General features: G+C 43.8%; 1 protein-coding gene and 1 long non-coding RNA gene across 14 annotated transcripts in view; one reads left to right on the top strand and one right to left on the bottom strand.

Moving 5' to 3' along the window:
* LOC122207844 overlaps positions 1-13,584 on the top strand; it is a 28,603-nt gene extending 15,019 nt beyond the window's left edge. Inside the window, exons 6-13 of one of the 5 annotated variants that reach the window (XR_006197039.1) lie at positions 1,857-2,675; positions 3,661-3,909; positions 4,610-4,663; positions 4,864-5,082; positions 5,520-5,644; positions 6,689-6,784; positions 8,157-8,395; positions 12,817-13,584. This is a non-coding gene — a long non-coding RNA (uncharacterized LOC122207844). The remainder of the gene's footprint in view (positions 1-1,856; positions 2,676-3,660; positions 3,910-4,609; positions 4,664-4,863; positions 5,083-5,519; positions 5,645-6,688; positions 6,785-8,156; positions 8,396-12,816) is intronic. The other 4 variants (XR_006197035.1, XR_006197036.1, XR_006197038.1 and 1 more) reach the window with 4 other exon arrangements.
* ZNF274 (zinc finger protein 274) overlaps positions 1-17,086 on the bottom strand; it is a 29,896-nt gene extending 12,810 nt beyond the window's left edge. The window contains exons 1-4 of one of the 9 annotated variants that reach the window (XM_042918044.1): positions 16,909-17,086; positions 16,349-16,422; positions 15,468-15,594; positions 14,608-14,703 (exon numbers count right to left, since the gene is read on the bottom strand). In XM_042918044.1, the coding sequence (XP_042773978.1) occupies positions 14,608-14,703; positions 15,468-15,594; positions 16,349-16,422; positions 16,909-17,032 (421 nt within the window). In that variant the 5' untranslated portion in view covers positions 17,033-17,086. Of the gene's footprint in view, positions 1-40; positions 455-2,593; positions 2,693-14,607; positions 16,317-16,348 lie in introns of those variants that run through there. The other 8 variants (XM_042918045.1, XM_042918046.1, XM_042918052.1 and 5 more) reach the window with 8 other exon arrangements.
* Between the last annotated feature and the right edge of the window lie 10,048 nt (positions 17,087-27,134).

Consider the following 27,134-nt stretch of genomic DNA (forward strand, 5'->3'; position numbering starts at 1 on the left):
ACTTAAAAAAATAAATCGTGAGATACTACTTCATACTTACTAGGATAGCTATTATCAAAGATGGGTGGTAACAACTATTGGCGAGGATGTGGAAAAATTGCTGTTGGTGGGAACACAGAACGCTGCATCATTTTGCAAAACAGTCTGGCAGGTGCTCAAAAAGCCAAACACAGAATTATAACCCAGGAATTCTCCTAGGTATACATCCAAGAGAAATGAAAATATATGTCAATACAAAAACTTGTACAGGAACTTTCACAGCAGCATTCTTAACAGCCAAAAAGAAAAACAAATGTCAATCAAAGGAAGAATAAACAAAATATGGTCTATCCACAAATTGGAATATTATTTGGCCATAGAAAGGAATGAAGTAGTGATACGTGCTAAGCCTTGACAACATTATGCTGAATGGAAGCAGCCAGACACCAAAGGCTAATTTTAAGATTCCATTTATACGAAATGTCCAAAATAGACGAATATACTGAGACAAAGTAGATTCGTGGTTTCCAAGAGATAAGGAATTCAGGCAATTAGGGGGTGTTGGCTAATAAAAATGAAGCTTTTTCAGGGAGATGATAAAGACGTTCTGAAATTAGACTGTAGTGATAGCTACACAACCTTGTGAATTATAGTAAAAACCACTGAACTGTACACTCTCAAAGGGTGAACTTTAAGGTATGTAAATTACACCTCAATATGGGAGGGGGGTGGGAAAGCAAGAGGCAAGGAGGCTTAAGAAGAAACCTGTGATGCTCTATAGGCCCACAGCTATGTACAGGGAGTAGAACCTGATCCTGCCTCCATGGGAGCCAAGAAGACAGGAAAGTCTGAAGCCCTGTGTCTTGGCACAGAACTCACAAGAACACAACTCCAGCACGTCCCTGAAATGCTAAGGAGGGCACACAAACCAAAGGAAATAAGAAAGCACTGTACAACTCTAAGGAGAAATGCTAACTCTAAATGACTTGAAAGCTTTAAAACTGTCAATAGAGAGGCACCAGGGTGGCTCAGTCGGTTAAACATCTAACCGCCTCAGGTCACAGTCTCACAATTCTGTGAGACGCAATTCTGTGTCTGCCCCTCTCTCTGCCCCTCCCTGGCTTGTGCTCCTGCACTCCATCTCTCTCTCAAAAGTAAATTAATAAACATTTTTTAAAAAGTAAATAGAAAAAATGTAAATCACGGATTATGGCTTACTTCCAATTAGGCTTGTTTGTTTATAAAAACAGAAATGGTCCGGCTGATGTCAAGAGCAAATGTGCCCGCTCACACTTGCTGTTTTGAATATACCTGATTAGCACAACTCTACCTGCAAAGGAACTTCCAGCATGAACTCAAAGCCTTAGCAACGAATGCCAGGGCAATCAATGCTCGGGGACTTTGAGCTGGTTAATCGTGTTCAGGGAACTATCTGGACAGGAAGACCACTGTAGAGACACCAAGAGAAGAGTATTTGGACACAAAGGCCAGACAGCATACGACAATAGAACCCTGACCCCGCAACCTCAGGACTTGTTTGACCGCCAGTTTTTTTTCTTTCACCCCCAAGTCAATAACCTCCAGTCAGAACCTTCCTTTTTTCCGCTATAAATTTTCCCACGCCTGCCTCCCTGCCAGTCTCAACTAAACACTAGGTGTGGTGGCAGACGACCTGCTACAGTGGCCTGAGTAGATGGCCTCCGCATGTCCTCATTTGGGTGGTCTTTTTCCCACAACACACGTTTCCTGAGCAGGGGTGTAGGACGGAGCAGAACTGGAAAACACAGGTAGTGCTAAAGCACCGCTCAAGAAAACTGAAAGATTCCCAGGTAAGCATTAAAAATTACGCTGGTTTTAGTGTGATCATTACAACGGAGGAAAGCTCCCGTCACGTGAAGTAAAAGAGCGCAGCAGGAAGTGTGAAGTGACCGCACCCGTGTTGTTTAAACACACAAACTCGGGAAGACCCGAAGAGCAGCGGCTCCCTGCGCGCCACCCGCACTGTTAAGCAGCGGCCCGGCCGGCCTTCCAGCACCGCGGCGTCCGGGAGGGTGGCGCTGGCGGAGGCCGCAGCCACAGGTACACTGCGGCCCGCGTTCGGGAAGCTGAAGCCTCAGTCCCCCTCCCACCGGGTAAACGGGACGACACCGCCCACGTCCCCATAGCCACGCCCCGATCCCCCGGTCCGGACGTGCATCACGAGCCTGGTGCCGGGCCACTACAACTCCCAGGGCCCTTCGCGGTGCACACTTCCGGAGCGGCCATGTTGAAGCTGTGGGTGCGACCCAGGCCCAGATCGGACGGCCGCCCCTTGGCGAGTTGCTGGGCTCTCGGCCTCCTGCACTCTCGTTCCCTCCCCCGCCCCTCTTCGCGACGGCTGACGCACCCTGGGGCGGCGCCGGCGCAGCTGGAACTTCCATATACACCTTCCCGGTCTGCCAGTTTTCACCCTTCGGGCAGGCGCAGGGCGGAGGATCGCGGTCGCTTCCCCCTAAGGGAGCGAGCGCCCGCATTCCTTATCCATTTTCGGATCCCCGATTGTACATTCCTCCCCGTTTGCGTAGGATGCTTTTTTTTTTTTTTTCCTCCCCCTCCACATTTCCGGATTACAGACCTTGGCTCGTCTATGGTTTCCTCGGTTTACTGGTTTCACAGATCTAACCGGTGTTGGAAATTGCTGGCACGCTCTTCGAGAAGTGAGTCAGCTCGAGGTCAGGAGTCACCAGCGATGGGTGGGGCCGGGCCCGCTGCCCCGAACGGGCCTTGGGCGCTTGGGGTTGCAAAACACGTCCTGGGCCGCGCTTTTAATCTCGGCCATCGCCAGTCACTCCTTTCCTAGGTTTTTTTTTTTGTTTTGTTTTGTTTTTTTAGCATATTTTTATTAAAAGACTTTTTAAGTAATCCCCACCCAATGTGGGGCTCGAATTCACCACAAGATCAAGAGTCCTAGAATTAAAATCCTAGTCCAAGGGATTTTTTTTCCTTGATAAAAATAACTACGTTGATCTCCTATTTCTGACCTCCTCCCCTAAACAAACTTTTCTATTAATTTTATTTGGGGGCTTGCCTTTCCCAACTCATTTATATTTATCCTTGTCTTCAGGATTTAATTACCTTCCTGTTCCCTAGGATTTCTGGGGGTTCATTTTCCCCTCCAGATTGTTGATTTAAAAGCAAAATTCATTTCCCCACTTCCAGTTAGCGTTCTCAGAGCTTCAAATTGCCCTGAGAATAACTCAGGAAGCCAAGGATGACAATTTCCCGGATCCCCAGCAGGGCTGGGCTTGAAAAGTGCCCCAGTTAAGGGATATTAGGAAGCAGCGGGGGCGGGTAGCGCTCCCTGGCCGCTCCTTGCTGGGCCACAGGCACCATTTTGAGTAATAATCATGCATGACACTTGAAATCTTCATTCTCCACAATGCTTCACAACTTTCTAATTTCTAAAACTTTCGTTTTTTACTCCTTGGTTAATCACGCGGATTATTTAGTACTTTATCCCTCAAGAAAATTAACTGTAGGTTCTTTTCATTCTACTCCCATCCACTCTCCATTTCTAATTTTATTTCTCCTTTAGTCTTGGATCATGTGTTTTGTTCCTCCTATCTCTGGGGGACACTAGGGCAATTTCTCAAAATCTTGAATTGAATGCTCATTAAAATGTTAACTCTTAACCATTTTAAGTTTCAGAGCCTGTCTAGGTGTGGATATGGAGAACTCTGCCCATCCTTGTGGTGCTGGGATCTCAGTGGATCTGCAGCCTGGCTCTCCCTGCAGTAGCAGCCATTCAGGACAACATATATTCCGCAGGGTTATTGTAAAGCTCCTCCTGGGTGCTATGTGGTCAATGAGATGGGCCACAACCTGCAAGCTGGTGGTTAAGTGTCATTCTAGTCACTGCAGTCCTCTGGACCATCCCCCAAGGCCGCTAAGGTAACCCTTCCTGTGCTCTCTGTCAGGAAAGTATTCACCTCACTTCACAGAGAAAATGTACTCTGTGAAGTGAAAATGTACACAGAGAAAAGTTTACAGCTGGCAGAGTTGAAACTGGATCTTCAACTCACTGGCACATAGTTCGGGCTGACTGACCCACTCATCTGTGTGGGGTTGCACAAAATAATCTCTATCAACTGCAGCTCCAAGTACTGGCTTTCTTTTCTTTTTTAAAATATTTATTTATTTTGAGAGAGAAAGAGCGAGCTTGAGCAGGGGAAGGGTAGAGAGAGGGAGACAAAGAATCCCAGGCAAGCTCTGATCCCCCAATGCGGGGCTGGAACTCACAGAACAGTCCGATCATGACCCCAGCTGAAATTAAGAGTGGGACTCAACCAACTGAACCACCCAGGCACTCGCCAAGTACTGGTTTTCAATCCACCACCTGAATGACCGGTGGTGTGTGTATGTGTAGAATTTTAGCAATTTAGTCCCCTCACTTGCAACTATCTATTTAGTGGGTTGTTATACAAACTCACCCAGCCTCTGGGAAAGGGGCTTAATCCTTCTGGGCCTTAGTTTCCTCTTTCTAAGTGATTAGGTTACATAAAGCCAGGAATAGCATGTAGGAAAGGATGATGGAGGATGTTTTTCTTCCTCCTCTTACAGTTCACTTCCCTTTCTGCTTCTTCCCTTCCAGGGTAAGCCATCTCCCTCAGTGCTTAGAGTTCCACAGTGAACGCTGACTAACCAGGTACACTAGGGCTACCAGTCCACAAATAGAATAATAACTAATAACAATGACCTTTCAAGATCTTGTTGGGGGCAGGGTCAGGAGGAACGCTCACCTCAGCTCCTCTCATCCCTGTGTACACTCCCCTTGTTCCTTTTTCTCCTTGTCCAGAATGCCCCCAGCTTTACACCTTTTCTCCTCCTCTCCCCATCACTCTTCAGCTCTGTTGGGCCCTCCATGGCGTTGCCTTTGAAGTTTGTTTACCCCCATGGACTGCTGAGGATGTCAGCTGGTTCTTGTGCATCAGAAACCCTAAAGCCAGGCCCAGTGGAAGATCTCCCAAAGGTGCTGATGGTCATCTTAACATCAAAGTCTTCGAATAGCAGTGGATAGTTACATGAAGACCCCTCAAGACCTGGGCTTTACACACCATAGTCCCAGTAAGCAATAGCATCTATTCTTATACTGGGAGAATGGACTTATATGGAAGTCCATACTGGGAGACTCTAAGAGCCCTGTCCAAAGCCACACTGGGGAACATAGCAGCTGGGATCCAAGCCCTGTTCTTTTATGCCCTTTACACCAAAGGCTATGCTTCCCATAGCCACTATCTTAATTTTCCTCATATGTGCCAGAGTGTGCCATACCCCTGCCTGTTAGTCTTTCCCAACATCTTCACCTGATACCCCTTCCTCATCCAGCTCTTAGCTTCTGTGTCCTCTCCTCAGAACTGTCTTCCTGAGCAGTTCTCAACTAGTATTGCCCACCCACGCCTCCTCCCGCTAGCATATTCCATTGTTTCATTTTTCTTCACAGCACTGACTGCTATCTCAAAGTATCTGTTTCGTTAATTATCACCTTTCTACCTTTTCTACAGCAGCACTGCCCAATGGAGCTCTCTTTAAGGAAATGTTGTAGATCTACACTGTCCAACATAGTAGCCATTAGCTGCAGCTGACCAATGACCATCTGAAAGACGGCCGTGACTAAGGAACTAAACTGGTTAAGTTCATTTTAGTCTGTTTAAGCTTAATCAGTCACGTGTTAGTGGCTGCTCTGAAATGAATGTAGGCCCATTCATAAGACAGGGGCCTTACCACCATGTTCAATACTGTGACCCATCCCCGTAACAGTTCGTGGCATTTTTGCAGGCGCTCAAGAAACACTGGCTCAATATAGCCGTAAAAAGTGCCTTTTGAGTTTTTTAGCTCTCTGGATTTTCCTATATTTCTGTCATTTACAGGAAATTTCACTGGCATTTTAATTGTGTCCCACCTTTAAACTATCATGGGAGGATTGCTATTGTTACAAAGTTCCCTTCCACTTGGGAGCCTGAGCAGTAGCTGGGAGTGCAGGCCACCGGGTAAGAGGACACCTGGTTTATATTCCTGCTTCTTTCCCAACCAGCTAGGTCAGAGACTTGCATTTCTGCTTCCACTGGTATAATGGCTCCAACACTTCTCTAGAGGCTGGAATGATGGAAGGACTTAAGTCAAGAAAGGGAATGCATAAACTTAAAATTTTTCTAAGCCCTCGAAGTTATTGCTTCTACTTATTTTATATCCCACTAACTTAAATTTTTTTTCAAATAGAAATGCCTTAATAATTTATTCCTTAACAATTCCTAATCATTTCGGGGTGCCTGGGTGGCTCAGTCAGGTAAACATTTGACTCTTGATTTCAGCTCACGGTTCATGGGTTCAAGGGTGGAGACTGCTTGGGATTCTTCCTCTGCCTCTCTCTGCCACTCCCCTCCTCAAAATAAACCCAAAACAAAACAAAAAAACAATTCCTAATCATTTAATTCATTCTTAGATCCCATTTCAAAAACCTATTAATATCTTTGTGTTAAATTGGGTATTCCTTGTGTAAGCCAAGGCTATTCATCTCTATTATTATTTGTCACATTGATGAACTCTTATTTTTATTTTAACTATTTCAAAGGATTAGTTTAAGGTGGTTAATTGTCATGAGCTATCAATATTTCCTTTTTAATGTTTTTCTCATTTTGTGCTTTAGTGACAAAAATGCTATTATACCTTGCAGAATCTGTCAACATTCCAGCCTTGTCCTGTCATTGAACTGCTCGTGTTCCATCGAAATGGCCTTTTAACAGGAAGTTGGAAGATATTCACTGCCCAGGTCAGTAATAATAATAAGTAGCTGGCCACTTTGTTCTGAAAAATTTTTATAAATTATTTTAACATTTTTCCTAGGACCAATTTTGACAACCTTCCACTTTTCCAGAAATCTTTCCATTTTGTTGTTTGTTAATTTCTGGGCATCTAGGCTGTGTCAGGAACTGGTAACACAGCAGAAAGGAGGTAGCAGTTTCCTTCTCAGGAGGCTGTTACAGCCTGTCAGTATCTACATTCAGTGATTACCACCTGACACACATATTTGAACTTGTTTGTATATTTTCTAAAAAAGGGTATTATGTGCATCTGCTTATCTTTATACGTGTTAAAGATACATATTTAAGAAATACACTTATCTTGGAGACTTTCATATCAGTACATGGAGCTGGCTCATGCATTGTTACTGTTGTATAAAGTTCTATAATGAAAATTACATGTGTTGCTGAATATGTGTGTAGTGTTATTTCCCTATGTAGGTTTTTAGCTTGCCTTTGATTTATTCTGTTTAATCAAAGTTGGTTTTGAATTTTTGTCTTTCCAGAAAATTAGTTCTTGGGTTCTTTTTTTCTTCTCCATTTGATTCATTTATTTGTGTTGTATTTATCTTTTCTGTTTCCTTAGGACTTTGAGTCAAATGTGTAGTTCATTTGTTTTCCTTATTTAATTAATAGTGAGGGCATTTTCAGGTCTTGAAATTACCCTAGGTATTATATTTGGACACCAGGCAGAACGGTTTCCAGATAGAAGGATCAAGATTACATGGGTCCTAATGAGCAAATATGTGGAGGGTCACAGAATGTATTCTTGAATAAAGGTTTACACAGTGTTACCACACTCTGCTAGGCTGGATTCCTGCCAAAATATGTTTTGATAGTCACTCAAGATTCTAAACTCTTGACTCACTCCCTAGGATGTGAGCCTTTCAGAGTTCTTAATAGCACTATATATCTCAAGATTGCTCCTTATCATCCCTTACCTACCCTCTTGTCTCAAAGCCTGGCCTTGTCTTCATAGTCTCCTCTTTGAAGACATCCTCTTGTTTTTTTACAATTTCTTCAATCATTTATTCACTCAACAGTTTCCTGAGCTAGAGATGGGAGTCATTGTCTTAGCAACTGGGGATCTATATGGGAAACTGAAATAAAGACACCTGCTCTCTTGTTTAATATTTGTTCTAGGTGTTCAGTCAGATAACAGAACAAGTTGGAAAAGACCTCTTTTTCTGTATTTGTATACACATGTGATCAAAATTTTATTTAGAACTTGCCTTCTGTATGACTTATCTGGCATAAAAATAGGATGAGACATTTCATTTTTATTATTCAGTGTGGTTCTCTCCAGTGTAAGTTTTCTGTTTTGTTGTTCTGTCAAATAAGGTGGGAGCTAAGGCTAATGATTTGCCTGCACGGATTACATTGAGGATCTGCTCTCATAGGAGTCCTCTGATGTTGAATACAATGAGGACTCCTACTGAAGGGCTTCTTGCCAGTGGGTTCTGTGACTCCTGAAGCCTTCCTAAGACCCAATTACATTCTCATGATCCTGAGTAAGAGAGCTGTGCATGAAAGAAACCTTTTCACGCAGTCATAGTCCCTTGGCTTTGGAGTTCTCATAGGTAATTATTTGATCTAAGAACTTTCCCAAATTCATTACAACTGGGTTTTTTTTTTTTTTGGGGGGGGGGGGGGCGGGGGGTCCAATATGAGTTTTCTCAAGTCACAGTGAATCAGGCCAGAAGCCTTTCCTGCTAGGATCATATTCCTGGGGTTTCTACCCTGTTTGAGTTCTCATGTCAAAAAATTCATGCACATTAGTTCCTCCATTCAAGGTCTTTGCATGTTAGTCTCCTCCCATGTGAGCCTTAGTTAAAGGCTGAATGAAAACAGGCCTTCTCACATTAAACACATTTTTTCAGTCTTGTTCTTGAATGGATTATCCTTTGTATAAAACAACTGATTTTCTACATCCCCCGTGTCTGCTTTATAGCCCATATGAATCCTCTCAGACTACACAAGGGATGAATGAAATCTAGAAGAGGATTTTCTTCTCTTCCTTCCAAAAAACAATCTTCTTGTAGATGTTATTTTTTTCTAAAGTTTGCACTGATTTGAGTATTGCTACATTCATATTTGTATGGCTCATCTCTGCTGCTTCATTACTTGCCAAGTCAAAAAAGTTAAATGTCTTGCAGGCTTTCCTATAATCACGATCTTCAATATAGTGTCTTCACCCTATTGCTTATCAATGATTAAATCTAGATTATATCTCAAGTTTTTTTTTGTTTTTTTTTTTTCCAATTTTTTTTTTAATGTTTATTTATTGTTGAGAGACAGAGAGACACAGAGCATGAGCATGGGAGGGGCAGAGGGGGAGACACAGAATCCGAAGCTGGCCATAGGCTTTGAGCTGTTAGCACAGAGCCCAACCTGGGGCTCGAACTCACAAACTGCGAGATCATGACCTGAACCAAAGTCAGATGTTTAACCTACTGAGCCACCCAGGTGCCCAGATCTCAAGTTTTCTAACCAAACTACACAGAATGGCAATACTTCCTTGAAAGGACACTGAGCAGTGGCTAAAGGTTTGAGTGCCATCAAATATCGTCCGTATTCCTGATCTTCACAGCATCTTCCCAAATCAGTGCCTTCTTAAAAACAAATGCCCTGGGGCGCCTGGGTGGCTCAATGGGTTGAGCATCCGACTTCAGCTCAGGTCATGATCTGGTGGTTCGTGAGTTCGAGCCCCGCGTTGGGCTCTGTGCTGACAGCTCAGAGTCTGGAGCCTGCTTCAGATTCTGTGTCTCACTCTCTCTCTGCCCCTCCCCTGCTCATGCTCCATCTCTCTCTGTCTCAAAAATAAAAAAAAATTTTTTTTTTTAATTTAAAACAAAAAAACATTAAAAACAAATGCCCTCTGTCTTAAGCACTTATTACTAAGTTTCCCTTCTGCTTCCACCAATGTCTGTGCTGCCATTTTTGCTATCAGGGACAGCTGGATAGCCATACAAAATGAGTTGCCTCAGAAAGGCTGAGCTTTCAACTTAAACTCAGTCCCTTGAGTTAGGGAAAGGCACAGCTACACTAGTGATGGGAGACAGACCACTGCTAGAGATGGTTGTCTCATCCAGTGGTAAATAGAACACGCTATTCCAAACATCTAGGATTCCCAAGTCTTTATGCACTGCTGGGACCTCCTTCTCGAGTCCAGAGAGGTGCACTCAGCTGGCTTCACAAACCTGTACTTGGATGTCTCTCAGTCCCTTCTCATTCATACTTATTTAACAGAACCAGTCAAGACATGTGACAATTCCACAAACTCTTGAATCTAGGTGAAAGCTATTAGGGAGTTCCATGTAAACTATCTATAAAAAATTATTTCAACATAAAAAGTAAAACCAGGGGTGCCTGGGTGGCTCAGTTAAGGTCTGACTTCGGCTCAGGTCATGATCTTGCAATTTGTGAGTTCAAGCCTCTTATGGGGCTCTCTGCTGTCAGCAAAGCCTGCTTTGGATCCTCTGTTCCTCCCTCTCTCTGCCCCTCCCGCTTGTGTGCATGTGCTCACTCACTCTCTCTCAGAAATAAACATTACAAAAATAAAACCAAAACCTCTATTTCTACCCTTCAAAAGTTTTTGCCTTTGCCAGATTTCCTCGTATTATTGATTAAAACCAAAAATTCAGGAGTAGTAATTTTTCTCCTTTTTTCTTCTTTTAAAGTTGGATGTTGATATATAGAAAAAGAACATATATGGTAAATGCATACATTACAAAGAATACTCACAGGAAATCCCTGAAGCCTTCACCTACGAGAGATTCTTGGCAGCTTCCTTTCCTTTGGCCATTACTCACCTGGCCCCAATGAATCCACTATGAATGGGGAGAAGCCGATGCCAGCTTCTCCCCAAACCCTCTGCTACTCTCAGGCCAGGTGACCTCACTTCTTCCTTAGGTAGTACTACCACGGTAACCTGCCTTACTTCCATCTGCGTCCTATTAAGTTCTTTTTTCCTAAGCACCTGCAGTGAGCTTGAAAAGCTGTACCACACATCTGCCTGATAAAAACCAAACTACCTTCACAGTGAAGGCCCTGTGTGTTCTGCCAAACCTAACCTGCCTGTCAGTATACCTCAGTTACCTCCTACCAGCCCACTGGGTGACTCCATGTTCCCTGAATGTGCCAAGCTTATTCCATTTTCATGGTCACCCCAAATGCTGTTTCTGTGCTTGGAAGCTCTCTTCACCACCACTCTTATAGGTGTGTAGAATTCTTTCACTTTGGGGATTGGCTTAAAGCTCACCCCTGCAGTGCCCCTCAAAATACCTCCTCTAGTGTAATTATTCATTGCCCCCACTTTACACTCTTTCCCTTCTCAGTATTTAACCACTACTCATCTTTACAGAGTTATATCTGGGGAGCTTGTTTGTAGAGGTCATAATCTATTAGACTACGAAGTCCACAGTATCAGGGATTACTTTAGGTCTTTGGTTTACTACCAAAGTGTTTAGTATACTATATGGAACACAAGAGGAGTTCCACAAGTATTTGTGAGGTGTAAAAGGGGAGGCAGTGGAGGGAAAACAACATGTAAAGAACTCATTGTGACAGAGCAGAGAGGAGTCAGGCACCTGAGGCCTAGTCTGTAATAAAATGTCCTTATAAGCCTCTCTGGACATGGTCTCTCACTCTGGGTTATCACCTCAGAATCTCCTGGCACCCGTCAAGCCAGCTCTCCCTGAGACGTACAGAACCACAGGTGCCCCAAATCCCTCATGGCAACTAGATTCAGGGAACTACTGGATCATCCAGAAGTACAAGGCTGGAAGGTCTGCCAACACAGGACACGGGATTTGAGCTTCAGGGAGGATGAAACACAGACCTGCCACAATCAGAGCCACAAGACAGGAAGGGACTTTGGGAGGCTAGATCACAGGGAACAGCCAGGGGGAAAAGACACCATGATGGGTGGATACAAAGTGCTTGTGTTGCTGGGGACCTTCCAGGTGACATAGTTTAGTGACCTATGCTAATGGATGTTAGAAAGGTTTTCAATGAAGAGGATGAAAAGAATGACTCAGTATGGAAAAGAAAAACCACTAATACTGAGCCATCAAACTGAGTTCAGAAAAAGGGCTCAGAGATTCATAGAGATGGCAGTCTATGTTGTGGCAAACAGAAGGACATCACCAAAGATGGGGATCAGGTGCAGAGTTCGTAGCTGAATACTACCAGAAGCAGGTAGTTCCAATGTCATTTGCATTAGAACACAAAACAAAGGGAAGAAGAGAACATCCAAAGTTTTCTTTACAAAGCTGATAAAGATAATCGGGGCGCCTGGGTGGCTCAGTCGGTTAAGCGGCCGACTTCAGCTCAGGTCATGATCTGGCGGTCCGTGAGTTCGAGCCCCGCGTTGGGCTCTGTGCTGACAGCTCAGAGCCTGGAGCCTGTTTCAGATTCTGTGTCTCCCTCTCTCTGACCCTCCCCCGTTCATGCTCTGTCTCTCTCTGTCTCAAAAATAAACGTTAAAAAAAAAATTTTTTTTAAAGATAATAAACACAAAAAAGAAATCCACCCACCTCCTGAACCTAATTTATGAATATGGATCTGTCTGTGGATGCCAGCAGCTCTTACAAGGGCACTTCCACATTTATTATGTCACTGTGTTAACTGTTCAAAGGAGAAAATCACTATGATCACCTTGGCATGACTATTAGGGAAAACGGGCTATTACTGATTTTCATTTATTAGAAAGGGCTAGATGACTATTGCTTTGTCCAGATAAAACTGACTTGAATCAAAACAGAGTCCAGCATCATGCTTGTCAAGACCCAGAAACTTCCCATTTAGGTCACTCACTCTTCACACTCTCAACTTCAGTGTTTTGGAAGTACCAGCTGTGACAAAGGTCATTATGTAACTGGGCAAGAGTAAAACAATACTAATACGATTGCCTCCTGCTTTATACTTGCTGGTAAAATGACTGTACTGAGAAAATTGAGGCTCTAGTAAGACTGTTATAACTAATAAGAGAACTTAACAGCATGACAGGTTCATCTGGACCAACTACGCAAGACTGCAGAGGATTAACCTGAGCCGATTAACAGCAACCACTACAGTGAAAGCCCAACAGCACTCAGAAGGCCTGACATAGCACAGTGAAGCGAGATCCCTCTTTGTACACTTGCGCCAAAACTCGACTAGACCAATTCTGCATCAAGGAATTCTAAATGCAATCATCTAACAGGATTTTCTTAATGAACCCCTGACAAACTGATGTCAAGCACTCATCTTGCAAACCAGGTGGGTGAGAATAGTTCATTGTTTGTTTTGTTTGTTTTTTTGTTTTTTTTTAGAAATAATGAGAGGAACTATCATTTATCCAAGTTATAAAACTACCATATGTACAGCAGTATGTGTACTCAGACTAAGACCAACGAAGCAGAAGGGACCAAGACCGAAGCCTATGCCCAATAAGTACCATGGAAATTTAGTCTGTAATAAGGACGGTGTTTCCAATAAGCAGAAGAATCTAATCAAAATTTGTTGAAAGAACATATGCTCCATACCATATACACAAAGAAACTCCAGATAAGTGCAACAATCAGACAAAAACAAACAAACAAACAAAAAACCCTGAAATACAAGAAAGTATTTATGAAATCTGCCTATCTATGAATGGGACAGGAATAAGAACAGATCTGAAAAGAAAAATACCCAAATTATATAACTTCTTTATGAAAACTAAATTTAAAGGTAGAAGATAAATGGGGGCGCCTGGGTGGCTCAGTCGGTTAGGCATCCGACTTCAGCTCAGGTCATGATCTCACGGTTCATGAGTTCAAGCCCCACATTGATCTCCGTGCTGACAGCTCAGAGCCTGGAACCTGCTTTGGATTCTGTGTCTGCCTCTCTCTGTCCCTCCTCTGCTTGTGCTCTGTCTCTCAAAAATAAATAAACATTAAAAAAAATTAAAGGTAGAAGATAAATAAATGTTGGTCTGGGATATCTGTAGTATCAGTACCCATAATTAATACAGAGTTCCCAGAAAGAAGAAAAAAAAAAGGGAAAGTATATAAACTCACAAAAGTACAAATGGTCCATAAACATAAAAATATATGTAAGCTTCGTGAGGGAAATGTCAACAAACTGAACATAGTATCAGATCTGCCAACCTTAAAAAGATCATTAAAAATCGCTGGCAATGAAGGGGAAAAAGCTTTCATGTAATTGAGCAGCTATATGTATTTTTTAGAGAGCAATCTGTTGCTACCAGATTTTTAGCTTTTATCTTGGTTGATTCTAAAATTCTATTTTAAGAAATCCTACCTGCAAAAACAAAAACAAAAAACACCCCAACTTGAATATGCAACAACAAAAAATATGCAGTAATGTTTTTTGCAACAACCTGAAAGACTATCACAGGAGGAAACATCAAATGTGGACTACATAGCATCTGTTAAAATGGATACAACAGGCCTGTTTGTATCCAGTAGAACACCCCCAAGTCATAAACTTATTCATATACACACATGAAAACATCTATAAAAAAAAGTCTGGCCAGACGCACCAGTTACTGGTGATCACATGAAGGAAGAGTAGTAGAGCAGAGGAGCCCCTAACAGTCAACTGGCCACTGGTAACAAATTCTCATTAAACCAAGTAGTATGCCCCTGACTCAGACCAGAGGAAGAAACAGTCTGATTCAGCATGTCTGAGCTAGTCATCACAGCACCCCATCTGGGGGTTTCCCCTGTCACCTTGTTTTCTAAGACACCAGTCCCTGACTAACCAGCCCATTCCCTGCCAGGACTCCCATGGGCCTGGGTCTCACCTGAAAAGGTGTCTTGAGGAATTCCTCTCTCCACCGACCAGAGCGCTTCCTCCTCCTCTAACTGAGATACCACATCTGGCTTGGAAAGCTGATGTTCTGCCCAAGGGAAAAGAGACAGGGCTTGGGGGTCTGTGTTCAGGAGAAAATGCATTCCTCCTGTGGCACATGCTGTCCCTGAATTCTTCCCTGCAAGGGCATGACTTCTGGTCTACAGCAGTGATGATAATGCAATCCATCCCCTTTGTCAGTTACTTGCCTTCCTGGACTCCCTTGCCAATAAAAGTGGCAGTGGGACCCCAGTTCTGGCCAGCAAGACACAAAGGGAAATCTGTCAGCTGGAGATGTTAGGGCCTTTTTTTTTTTCTTGCTAAATAATGGCAGGTGTGAGAAGAGAACTAGCCAGGACTATCCCTTCGCCTTCTTTCTTCCCTGAACATGGATATGATGTTGGGTGCCTCAGCCATGCAGACACTAACATAAGCGTGGAAAAGTTCACACTAAGCACTGGGAAATGGAAGGGATCAGTCTTCAATGATACTTCTGATCTGTTGGGACACTGACCCCACATCCTCCGGAATTGTTACAAAAATGAACATCTACTACTGTAGCTGGAAACATTCCTGATAGACCTACCTCCCTAGCAACTCAAGGCCTCTGAGGGATGGACTAAGCAGCTTTAGAAGTCATGTGAAGATGCCCTTTCCCTACAGGTACAAAGTAAAGCCCTCTCCCTCAGACTCCAGGACCTTGACAATTGCACTCTGATCCCTGCAGCCTGAGCCAAAGCAGACACACACTTCAGAGGCACCACATTCGTGCTGCAAAGCGCAGATCTTTATTGACATGGAGGCCATCCTTACCCACTGAGACCAGGTTCCTGTAGTTCTCCAACATCACCTCCCTGTACAGGGACTTCTTTTCGAGGTCCAGCAGTCCCCATTCGTCTGAAGTAAAACCCAAGGTCACATCTTCAAAGGTCACTGGTTCCTAAAACCCACAGGTTTCTGTTCAGCCAGGGTCTGTCATCACCCACGCTGACAGGAAGGGAAAGGCTGACCCAGCACATGAGGGCACAGTCTACAAGATGACCTGAAAGCATTCCCGACGTCTCGTGTGTTTCTGCGTTTGTCTGAAATTGAGCAAACCCAAGCTTGACCCTATTCAGGTCACAGCAGGGAAGACATGTGAAGCCAGAGAGAGTTCTTTATTCGCTGAAGATCTCCCATTTCTTATTAACTTGGACATTCCAGTACTAGTATTAGCGTCTATGCGTCTTATTAGGGAATTCTGCGAGCTGAATCATCACACCCAAGCCTTCAGCTCCCGTCCATCGCCTAGGCTGCTTCTACTTCCTTCAATGGTCAAGGATCCATCCTCCTCTATCGTTTTTTTCCTAGTGATAGAGCTCTCATCCCCTCCAGCTTTGATGCCAAAATGGCTACTGAAATGTAAATATGAACCTAATCCCTACTTAAACCTGTCAATACCTATCCTCCATACAGAGGATAAACTAGAGTCCCCCAGAACCTGACCTGTACTCTAACCATTCCCTTGGAAAGCTAAGCAACCAGCGGTTCCTCCATTCAGCAGTCTCTCATGCCCAGCTAATCTCTCAATCCTCCCGAAGATGCTCTGGAGCCTGAAGGCATCTCAAGGGAAGGTGGCATCTCACTACCACCCTGCCCCCCCCCCGCCCCCCGATCCCGGGTAGACTCAGAAACTCAAAGAAGCCTCTACTCACACGAAACCAGGCCGTCGGAAGCCCGGAGGCCATACCTTCCTTCTCCTCGACGTACCTCGTGGGAGTGGGCAGTCCTGAGAAGGTCGAATTTGGGAGGTGGAAGGGGTGTTAGGTCTATGCGGAAGGGAGCCCCCTACTTAGCCCAGAACCGGCATCATCAATGTGAAATAACAGGTCCACCCGCCACCTAGAAAAACGCGCTGAAGGGGTCGTCTCCACCTTCTCCCCGACGCCTGGAGGGCCGGTTTCCCCCTGGTCGAGAGGAGATCGTCCTCATACCTTTCTCACCCAGAGGAAGTTACACCCTTCCCTAGTCCGCACGCGCCCAGAACGGGTCGGCCCACCTTAAGCCCCACGCCTGGAGGGAGTTGTCTTCCCTTTGGGCCCCGGGTTCCCGACCACACCGCCCCTTCCGGCCCCGCAGCAGGAAGACGGCAGGCAAGACCGGCCTTGGACTCCAGAGGTTGGTGGGGAAGGGACTGAGGCCGCACACCCCGAAGAGTGGCCCCGGGATGTCTCCGCACAGCGCCCGACGGGAGCGGATTTCGCGCCACACTCACCCAGTGCGCGGCGCACAATGGCGACCGTCGGCCCGCGGCGAAATGCGTCAGCGCGCAGGGCCGGACTACAACTCCCAGCCACCCCTGCGGCGTGCCCGCCCGACCTCTCCCAGGCGGCGGCCATGTTGGCCGGCCATCTCGGATGGCAAGGGAAGCCTGGGCGGGCCGGAAGAGGGCACTCGCCAGCGACCCTTGGTGGTCCAGCTGGGTCGGGGGGGGGGGGGCTCGAGTCGGGTACGCCAGGCCGCGGGGCCTCAACACGTTCCCAAGCAGCGGCGCAGGCCAGAACAGAGTCGTGCTCCGCCACGAGGGCGACCACTCGTGGGAAGGACCGGAAGTTGGGGAAGGGACGGAGAGCAGAGAGGGTGGGCCGGAAGTAGATTAAAGTTGGGTGGAGGAATGGCGGGAAGGATTACTACATTCCTTGGCGGAGGAGGAAGAGCGGGCAGGGCCTGAAGCGTAGAGGGTTGGGGCTGCTATTTCTACCCAACGTGAAGGAAGGAAGGGCAGGAACAGCGTGGGAGGGAAGCGTACAGAGGGCGGAGCTAACGTCCAGCCAAGCTCGCGGAGAGGAGGAGGAGCGGGCGGAGAGCGGGTAGGAGGGGGGAGGAGCTAAAGTCCACCCAAATACCGGGAGGAGGCTGTGGTAGGAAGGACGGAAGTGAGTGGGGGCGGTGCTAAATGCGGATCCTCGTATAAGGGGAGGAAGAAGGGCAGGAGGGGGAGGAAGAAGGTAGGAGGGGGAGGGAGGGCCGGAAATGTGCTGGAGACGGCCTGGGTCCTGAGAGGAAAGGAGGGCGGGCCTGCCCCGAAGGTGCAGGTGGTGCGGCTCTGTGTCCTCCAGTTGTAGGCAGGGGAGAAGGGTCAGGCTTAAATGTCCACTCAAGTTGTGTGTAGAAAGGCAGGGTTAACTGTACCCTAGGAACGGGTGTGGGGGTAGGTTGTGAAAGAAAACCAGAGCTAGACGTAAGCTAAAACGGTGGAAATAAATTTTATTCACCATAATGTAGCTACAGGGGAAGACACACTCCAGTATAGACTTGGGCTCAATTCTGAATACCAGCAGATCAAGTGGGGATTTATAACTAAACAAGTTGGAGTTGGGGGTGTTAGCTGATAAATACACAGTCCGGCGGCTTTTGGCCGTACCAACCTAATAAGATTATTGCTGAAGGCAGGCCTAGGTGATCTGATACCACCTGGGGGCAGTCGTGGGGATGAAGTTTGATCAGTTTTCAAGGGTAGAGAATTCTTATTAAACTGACAGGATTCTTGCTAAAACTGGATTCTGCAAGGAAGTACTTGGAAGGTTGTTGGGGAGAGGGTTCAGGGGAGTCTGACTAAAGTTTGGGTAAGCAAAGAATCTTTGTCAGGGAGGAGGAGTGGGATGGGTAGGATCCTCTGCACAGTGTCCTCTTCTGGGAGCCATGGTGCCCCTGTCTAGGAAATGAAAGAAGACTTGTTTCTGCCCATGATCTGGTGTGTGCTCGTCTTCCCTGGGGGCCAAGGACTAAGTAGTCTCTTATCTTCCTCAGAGTCCAGTATCTGGTGTTTTCTCATCTTGGTCAGGTCCCAGGGCCTACTGTGGTCTGACTTCTTCAGGGTCCAGGCTTTGATGTTCTTGGGGCTCTCCTAATTTTCTTGGGCCCCAGACTTCATGGATTCTCCTCTTGGAATTTCCCAGCAGGTTTTAGCAACCCTATGCCTCCCTTTGGGTCATCCTGTCCACAGCCTGCCAAACTTGTTCCAGGTGTTGTTATTTATTTATTTGTTGAGAGAGAGAGAGAAATATCTTAAGCAGGCTCCACAATGTGTGCAGAGCCCATCACAGAGCTCGATTACACAATCCTGGGATCATGACCTGAGCTGAAATCAAGAGTTGGATGCTTAATGGACTGAGCCACTCAGGTGCGCCCAGGAGTTGTTAATTTTTATTGTTACTGTGGAGAGCATCTACCTGCCAGCTGCACATTATTCATCATATTTGTTGCAATAAGACAGTCTTGATTTTGATTAGTATTTACTCAGAAACTGAGAAGAAGTCTTTTATACTAAGAGTATTTCCTTGGATTTTCTTGTGGCTATTGTAGAGAAAATACAATCTCCATTCTGTAAGTAATTTGGCTTCTTCCTTTTCCATATTTTGACTTAAAAAAAAAAATCTATGTTATAGCCCTAGGTAGTGTGACAGAGCCACATTAATTAGTCATGTTATTTTTGCTTTGTGTTGGATGTGACTGGGGATGCTTGTCATGGTTCATCATCCAGTTTGATGAAGGACGTTAACATCTTAAGGAAGCAAGTCCCCTTGGAAGTTCTGTCAATTTCTGTTTATATGGTATGGGATAAAAACATGATTTTCAGTTAAAAGGTGATTTTCAATAAATATATTATTGGAGACTTATTCATGAAAGCCACTTTAAATACAGCTTTTAATGGGGCACCTGGGTGGTTCAGTCAGTTGAGCATCTGACTTCAGCTTAGGTGGTAAACCCCACATCAAGCCCCACATGGGGCTCGCTGGCCTCAGTGCAGAACCCACTTCAGATCCTCTGTCCCCCTCTCTTGGCCCCTCCCCTGCTTGTCCTGTCTCTCTCAACAATAAATAAACATTAAAAAAATAAATATAACTTGGGCGCCTGGGTGGCTCAGTCGGTTGAGCGTCCGACTTTGGCTCAGGTCATGATCTCTCAGTGTGTGAGTTCGATCCCCGCGTCAGGCTCTGTGCTGACAGCTCAGAGCCTGGAGCCTGCTTCAGATTCTGTGTCTCCCTCTCTCTCTGCCCCTTCCCTGCTCATGCTCTATCTCAAAAATAAATAAAAAATTTTTTTAAAATAAATAAATATAACTTTTAACAATAAATTCTTTGCTCTTTTTCCCACTTAGCAAATTAAGCATGCTACTTAGTTTACTGTGATTGATTATGTTAAAGCATTTCTGAACAAATAATAACTATTATGCAAGTAAAATATAAAAAATGTCATGTATCCTGTTTTCATACAGGGCCCCAATCCCTTATTCAAAACCTTCAGGGCCAGAACTGTTTTGGAATTCACAAGTGTTTGGATCTTAACAGGATAGTAAGGTACGTATGTCACATACTATGTAACATCTTGAGCAGGAGCAGAATACATGAAAAGTCACACTAGGTTGGAGAAAATGTGTAAATAGCCTTGTTATTTCTGGTAAATTTGGCAGATACATAATAGAGGAAGAAACTTCATTACAAAAGCTTTTGGAATTTAGAGTTGCAGAAAAGGCATTGTGGATCATATGTAAAAATGGCTAGATTAGCAATACTTGTTTCATTCAATTGCAAAGTTAAAATTTTTTTTAATGTTTATTTTTGAGAGAGAGAGAGAACGAGTGGGGGAGGGACAGAGAGAGAGGGAGACACAGAATCCGAAGAATGATCCAGGCTCCAAGCTGTCAGCACAAAGCCCAACATGGGGCTCGAACCCATGGACTGCGAGATCATGACCTGAGCCACTCAGGTGCCCCCATTCAATTGCAAAGCTTAATTTGTACTTTTCCTCTCAATATACTCCATATAGTCAAAGACATGTTTATTGAGATACTAAATTGTTGCAATATATTAACATTCTTCCATATACTTTCTTTAATATTCCACTACTGATTTAACATAGGACTAAAAATAAGAGATATAAAACTGTATATTGGCAAAATCACTATGGCAGCTGGTGGCACTCAATGGAGTCTTAAACGTGCCATAAGACTGAATCATGGACCTAATTTGATCTCCACTCACCATTGTCTATTCTTCTTTCACCGTACAGAGCATCTCAGATTGTTTCATGTGAGGGGAACACACATTTAAAAGTCATTTCAAAAAGGAAGAAAAGTGGGGCACCTGGGTGGCTCCGTTGGTTAAGCAGCTGACTTCGACTCAAATCATGATCTAGCCGTTCACAAGTTCGGGCCCGCGTTGGGCTCTGTGCTGACAGCTCAGAGCCTAGAGCCTGCTTCAGATTGTCAATCTCTCTCTTCCCCTCCCCCACTCTCTCTTTCTCTCTTAAAAATAAATAAATAAATAAGTAAATAAACCTTAAAAAAATTTAAAAAAAAGTAAGAAAAGAAAGGTCAACCTTTTTGTCTTTAAAACAGATAGGTGTGTTCAGCTGGCTCAGTGATAGAGTATGTGATTCTTGATCTCAGGGTTGAGAGTTCAAGCCCCTTGTTGGCCATGGAACCTACTTAAAAACAAAAAACCAAACAAAAAAACCCCACCCAAACCAAAACAAAAAACCCATGGGTCTCTAGGAGACTTCTTCTCAGAACTCCTCAGACCTTGAGAACTTCAAGTTGGAGAAGCAGAAATAAATTAGCATTTTACCTATAAATTATTAGTAATAATTTATTAAATTATTACTAATAACTGTTTCCCAGAAAATACACCTTTGGATCTATTTATTACTGCTAAACATTTATTCTTTGCCTGTTCTCCCCAACATCAAAGATAACGTTCCCAGCTGCTTGGCTTCAGCAACATCAACTGCCTCCCCAGAAAGACATTTCACTAGATGTTTCTCTTAGAGCTATATTGTTTATTGTATAGTTCTAGTTAATGTTTTCATCCAGTATTATGTTTGAAGCATCAAACTGATCTGAGGGGCCATTACAAACTCCAATCTTTCTTTTTGAGTCTTTCTCCATTCTTCCTCTGTTCAACAACCATAAACGGATATATATATCCAAGATGAAAGAAGGATATCAGCTCTTAACAAGGTTAAATTAAAAATGGGGCACCTGAGTGGCTCAATCAGTTGAACATCTGACTTTGGCTCAGGTCATCATCTCACAGTTCGTGAGTTTCAGCCCCACATCAGGCTGTCTCCTGTCAGCACCGAGCCCACTTTGGATCCGCTGCCCCTGCCTCCTCTGCTCGCTCTCTCTCTCTCTCTCTCTCAAAAATAAATAAACATTAAAAACTTATTAAAAATCCCTGGATATTTATGTTACCACAAATAAGATATGAAACAGATCTAACTGCTGTAACTATTGGAAAAGGAAATAGATGCACTTATTAACAGATAGTGTTAGCACACCTAAAAAAAACTCAACTGGAAAATTTAAAAAATCAATGAGATTGCAATAAACCAGACAGAGTAATAAATAAAGACACATAAATCAACACACACATACACACAAAATCTCTATAACCCTAACAAGTATATTGAAAGGTTTCTGTCACAGTAGAATCATAAAAACATGAAATGTCTGGGATTAATTTGTTGGGAAATGCAGGCCACCTATATGAAGATAAGTTTCTGGAAAGAGTTACAATTAAATTTGCATAAATAAAAATGCTTATCATGTTGCAGGATGGGAAGGCCAATTGTTAAATCCCAAATTATCACTAGGCTCAATGCAATAGTAAACAGGATTACAGCAGGGCCTTTTGGAATACTGGCCTCACACTTTACTCTGTATTTCCTTCTTTCTCAAAATGTAGGAGAAGGAACTGACTGTAGTTTTTCATAAGAACAATCAATATGGAATCAAATTCCTCTCAAGGAGAAATATTCCCAGAAACTATTACTTCAAAAACATTCTTTGTTTTTTTGTCAATAAATTTAGACTTCAGGGGTGCCTGGGTGGCTCAGTCAGTTAAGCGTCCAACTTCAGCTCAGGGCATGATCTCACCATTTGTGGGTTTGAGCCCCACCTCGGGCTCTGCGCTGACTGCTCAGAGCCTGGAGCTGCTTCAGATTCTGTGTCTCCCTCTCTCTCTTCCCCTCCCCTGCTCACGCTCTGTCTCTCAAAAATAAATAAATATTTTAAAATTAAAAAAAAAATTTAGACTTCAAAGCCATCCATAGCATACGGTTATAGCCACAGAACTTTTTTATGGTGGTGGTAGAAGACTCATTTTATGGTTCAGCAAGTTGGCACAAGTTTTTTAGGTAGAGGTGTGTGCTTCATTTCAAACACTTATGTCACCTTCTATAAACAGGGACATGAGGGGAAGACTACCCATATCTGCATGTGTAATTTGATGAAGCTACCACCTCCCCTGGGTCCCACTCTGCATTTTTACATCATACCCTTGGATATCTGAAATGTCTCGCTGCCTTCTCTGCAGCCCCTTGCCTGTGCTTTGGAGATTGCTGCTGAGTTAACTTGGCCCTTCCTGCTGATTGCGGTGGATCTCTGTTCTTTGTGGGTTGTCCACCTCCAGAGGATTGGCTCTAAATCAGGTGAGCAAGGGTCAGCCTGAGCCTGCAGAATTTGGTTACCTGTGATGGCTACTTCTAGGAGTCCCTAAATAGTAGCTCAGCGTGACTAAGCAAGAGACTTGAAAGCAGAAGCTAGTTGGGAGCAAGAAAGGGTTGTAGTGTAAGAAGTTTGGTTTGGTTTGGTTTGGTTTGGTTTGGTTTGGTTTGGTTTCCCCCAAGTGACAGAATATGTCACCATTCATTATCTGATATTGCATGAAATCCAGAGGCAGAGGGCTTCCAGGGATGGTTCCTGGGCTCGACTCTCACCCTTAGCCAGGTACTGTCCATCTTTTCTTAGTGTATTGCCTCCCTTAGTGTATTGCCTTGGTTATTCCTAAAGCTTGTGTCCTCATGGTCTTAAAGTGGTTGTCACAGTTCCACACATTACATGAAGCCATGCAACATTCGGCTGAAGATATTGGCATCAGGGAGTGTATTTGTTTCCTGTACCACTGTAACAAATTACCACATGCTTTGTGACCTAAAACAACACAAATTTCTCATCTCACAGCTCTGGAGGTCAGAAGGTCAAATGGGTTAATGGGCTAAAATCAAGATGTTGGCAGAGCTGCATTCCTTCTAGAGGAGATTCTCTAGGGGAGAATCCATTTCCTTGTCCTTTCCAGCTGCTAGAGACTGCCTGCATTCCTTGGCCCATGGTCTCTTCCTCCAACACTAAAGTCAGCAGCATGCCATTTTCAAGTCTCCCTCTGACTCTGACCTCTGCTTCAATAATCACATTGCTTTCTTGGACTCTGCTTCTCCTGCCTCCTCTTAAGCAAGGATGATTGTGATGACATTGGGCCCACTACATGTAATCCAGGATGATCTCCCCATGTCAAGATCCTTAACTTAATTACATTTGTGAAGTCCCTTTTGCCCTGTAAAATAACACATTCACAGTTTCCAGGCATTAGGATATGCGCATTTGGGGAGCCATTACTCTTTGTAGCACAGAGAAGGGATAAAATCTTTCCCCCAGAAACCCTTTTTCTCCTAGACTTCCTCAAACCCCATTGGCCAGGATTGACACTTGTGTCTATATCCTGTCTGTGAGAAAAGCTGTTAAAGAGAGTGGCTGACGTTTTGGCATCTGTAGAGGGAGATGGGCTCTCGACAATGAGGAGGGTGACACAGCAATAGAGGTTGTCAAAAAAGTCTTCTTAGGTGAGGCCCCTCTGCCACATAGGTCTCTCAAGTTGAGTTATAAGGCCACATGCCAAATCTGAGAGCAGTTTATACTGGAATTTTCTGGGCTTGCTACTAGAAGCAGAGATCTAGAACTTAATGAAGTTTCAACATCCAGGGGACAGCAAGGAGATGGGGATCCTGGAAGAGGATTTGATGGTTGTGCTGGAAAGGAAAGGTGGTATTCCACGGAGTATTAGAGGAGCAGGATCTCTTCCTTGGGTCTAGGAGGGAAGCCAGCATTTCAAAAGATTCTTATAAAGGGGGAGGGAGGGGAAGGTCTTCAGAATTAATGTGTGGGACCTTCCTCTTCATCTTTTCCCCAAGAACACGCCAGATACCCTTTTGGGCAGCTATGGGTGAGGTTTCCTCCCGATCCCAACTTTTAAAGGTATTTTAGTTGAAGTTTGTGAGATGTAGATGATCCATGGAGTGTGGACATTCCACCAGATTAGGGTATGTCTTTTTTAATCCTTCCTGTATCCTGACTATGCCCCTAGAAGTGTGAAGATGCACACTACTCTTTATGATACCTTTCTTAAAGTTAATAGTAGAATGCCGTTTGTGAAATATTGGTGAGTTAGTATAAAGCTCTCTGATTTGTTTGAAGTGATGGCATTTGGATTATGCAGGGGAAAAATTTGATGACCTATTCTTCAGTTCTCCCCATGAATACTATAAAATTATGCATATATTGATCCCCATGATACTAAAAGTGATCTTTGCATGACACCTCAAATTTGATGGTTCTCTAATTCATATAGGATGTAAGAAGATAGATATGGTATTGTTATAACCTTTACATTTTATTGTTTGTGGCAGTCATCCCTATGAGACGTTTTCCATCATGCCTAGACCCTGAGTCCCATTAAATGGTGTTTCTATGGCAAATCAAGGAGATATGTAGAACACAACTGCTTATAACTGCTTATCCATGATTGTAGTGAACCACAAGTGCAAAGTCTTATTACATGCAGTCACCTGTTTATGGGTCAAATATACCTTGTGTATTCTGCCTCCTTTGTGATTTCTGATGTCAAATAAAATGGAATTTCAACTAATAGCTTTTCCATATTGATTACATTCAATAAGTTTCTCAAATCTATGTGAATTTCCCAGTGTCAAATAAGGTAATAAGATGATAACCATAGTTGAAAGCCTGCCAACATTGACTCCATTCACAGTGTTCTGTAGTATGAGTCCTCTTGCGTTGAATATAGTAGGAACACCTCCTGAAGGCTCTTGCATGCTGATTACATATATAGGGGTTTTTCCCAGTATGAGTTCTCTTATGTAGCAACATGAGTACTGAGCCATGTTTATTAATTAATTTTTTAATTTTTAAAAACATTTATTTATTTTTGAGAGACAGAGAGCACAAACAAGTAGGGGAGGTGCAGAGAGAGAGGGGGCAGAAGATCTAAAATGGGCTCCATGCTGACCCCAGAGAGCCCCATGCGGGGCTCGAACCCATGAACCATGAGATCATGACCTGAGCCGAAGTCAGAAGCTCAACTGACTGAGTCACCAAGGTGCCCCATTGCTGAGTTATGCTTAAAGCCTTCCGCACAATGAGTACATCCATAGGTTTCTCTTCAGTGTACATTCTGTGATGTCAAGTAAGGAAGGAGAAAAGCATGAAACTTTCCTTGAATAATTTCATTGTAGTGTTTCCCTTCTTTATAAATTCTTAGGTGTAGTGTGAAACAGTCCCTCTTTGAAAAATTATTTCCTGGGGCACCTGGGTGGCTCAGTTGGTAAGCATCCGACTTCAGCTCAGGTCACGATCTCATGGTTCGTGGGTTCGAGTCCTGCATCGGGCTCTGTGCTGACAGCTCAGATCCTGGAGCCTGCTTCAGATTCTGTGTCTCCCTCTCTCTCTGCTCCTCCCCAACTCACACTCTGTCTCTCTCTCAAAAATAAATAAACATTAAAAAATTAAAAAAAATAAAGAAAAATTATTTCCTGAATTCACTGCAAATATAATGTTTCTCTTAAGTATAAATTCTTTCATACTGAGTAAGGAATAATTTGTGTTTTATACATTTATATGGTTTTTATCTTCTATGAGTTCTGAAACCAATGAAAGGCAATACTTATCAGTGAAGACTCTCCCACACTCAACACATTTGTAAAGTTTGTCCCCTGAGTGGGTTTTCTCAAAGTTAAAAGGGTTGAGCTCTGTTCAAACTTCTCTACATTCATTACATTTATATGATTTTTCTTAAGTATGACCTCTCTGATGTCATTGCATAGTGGAAGAACGATTGCATTCTAATTAACTTTTCCCCCAAATTCACTATTCTTACAGCCTCTGCCCTGAATCATTGTTTCCTGATATGTTCCACCCATCTTCCTTGGTTTTCCTGCTGCTTCGTTAAGTGGGCTTATATTCCTGGTCTTTGACAAATATGGAAGGATACAGTTTATCTCTTGTGAATCTTTCTATTTTCAGGACAGCATATGCTTCTACGAGAAATATTCTGCTTTCTGGTTCACTCTTCACTTTTGAGTCTACTTTCCCAATCTGAAAAAGATAGTTTTAAGTGCTTAGAGAAAAACTTCTGGAGACAAAATGGTGAGATTAAGTGAAGAAGCACATTGGAAGCATGTGGATTTTTTTTCAAATCTGCCTTTCAAAGAGTGACTGACCTGTGAGAGAGAATGAGCCCAACTACTTGAGGTGGCTGATGGGAAGATAGGTCAATCTTGGCTATTGATCACTCCTCCCTCTCCTTTTCCAGAGCTCTTTTGGACCCCAATTCTTTGAGGACCTGTCCTGAGCCCTTTTCTTTGTCT

This window comes from Panthera leo, chromosome E2, assembly GCF_018350215.1.
Source record: "Panthera leo isolate Ple1 chromosome E2, P.leo_Ple1_pat1.1, whole genome shotgun sequence".
Taxonomy (NCBI): Eukaryota; Metazoa; Chordata; class Mammalia; order Carnivora; family Felidae; genus Panthera; species Panthera leo.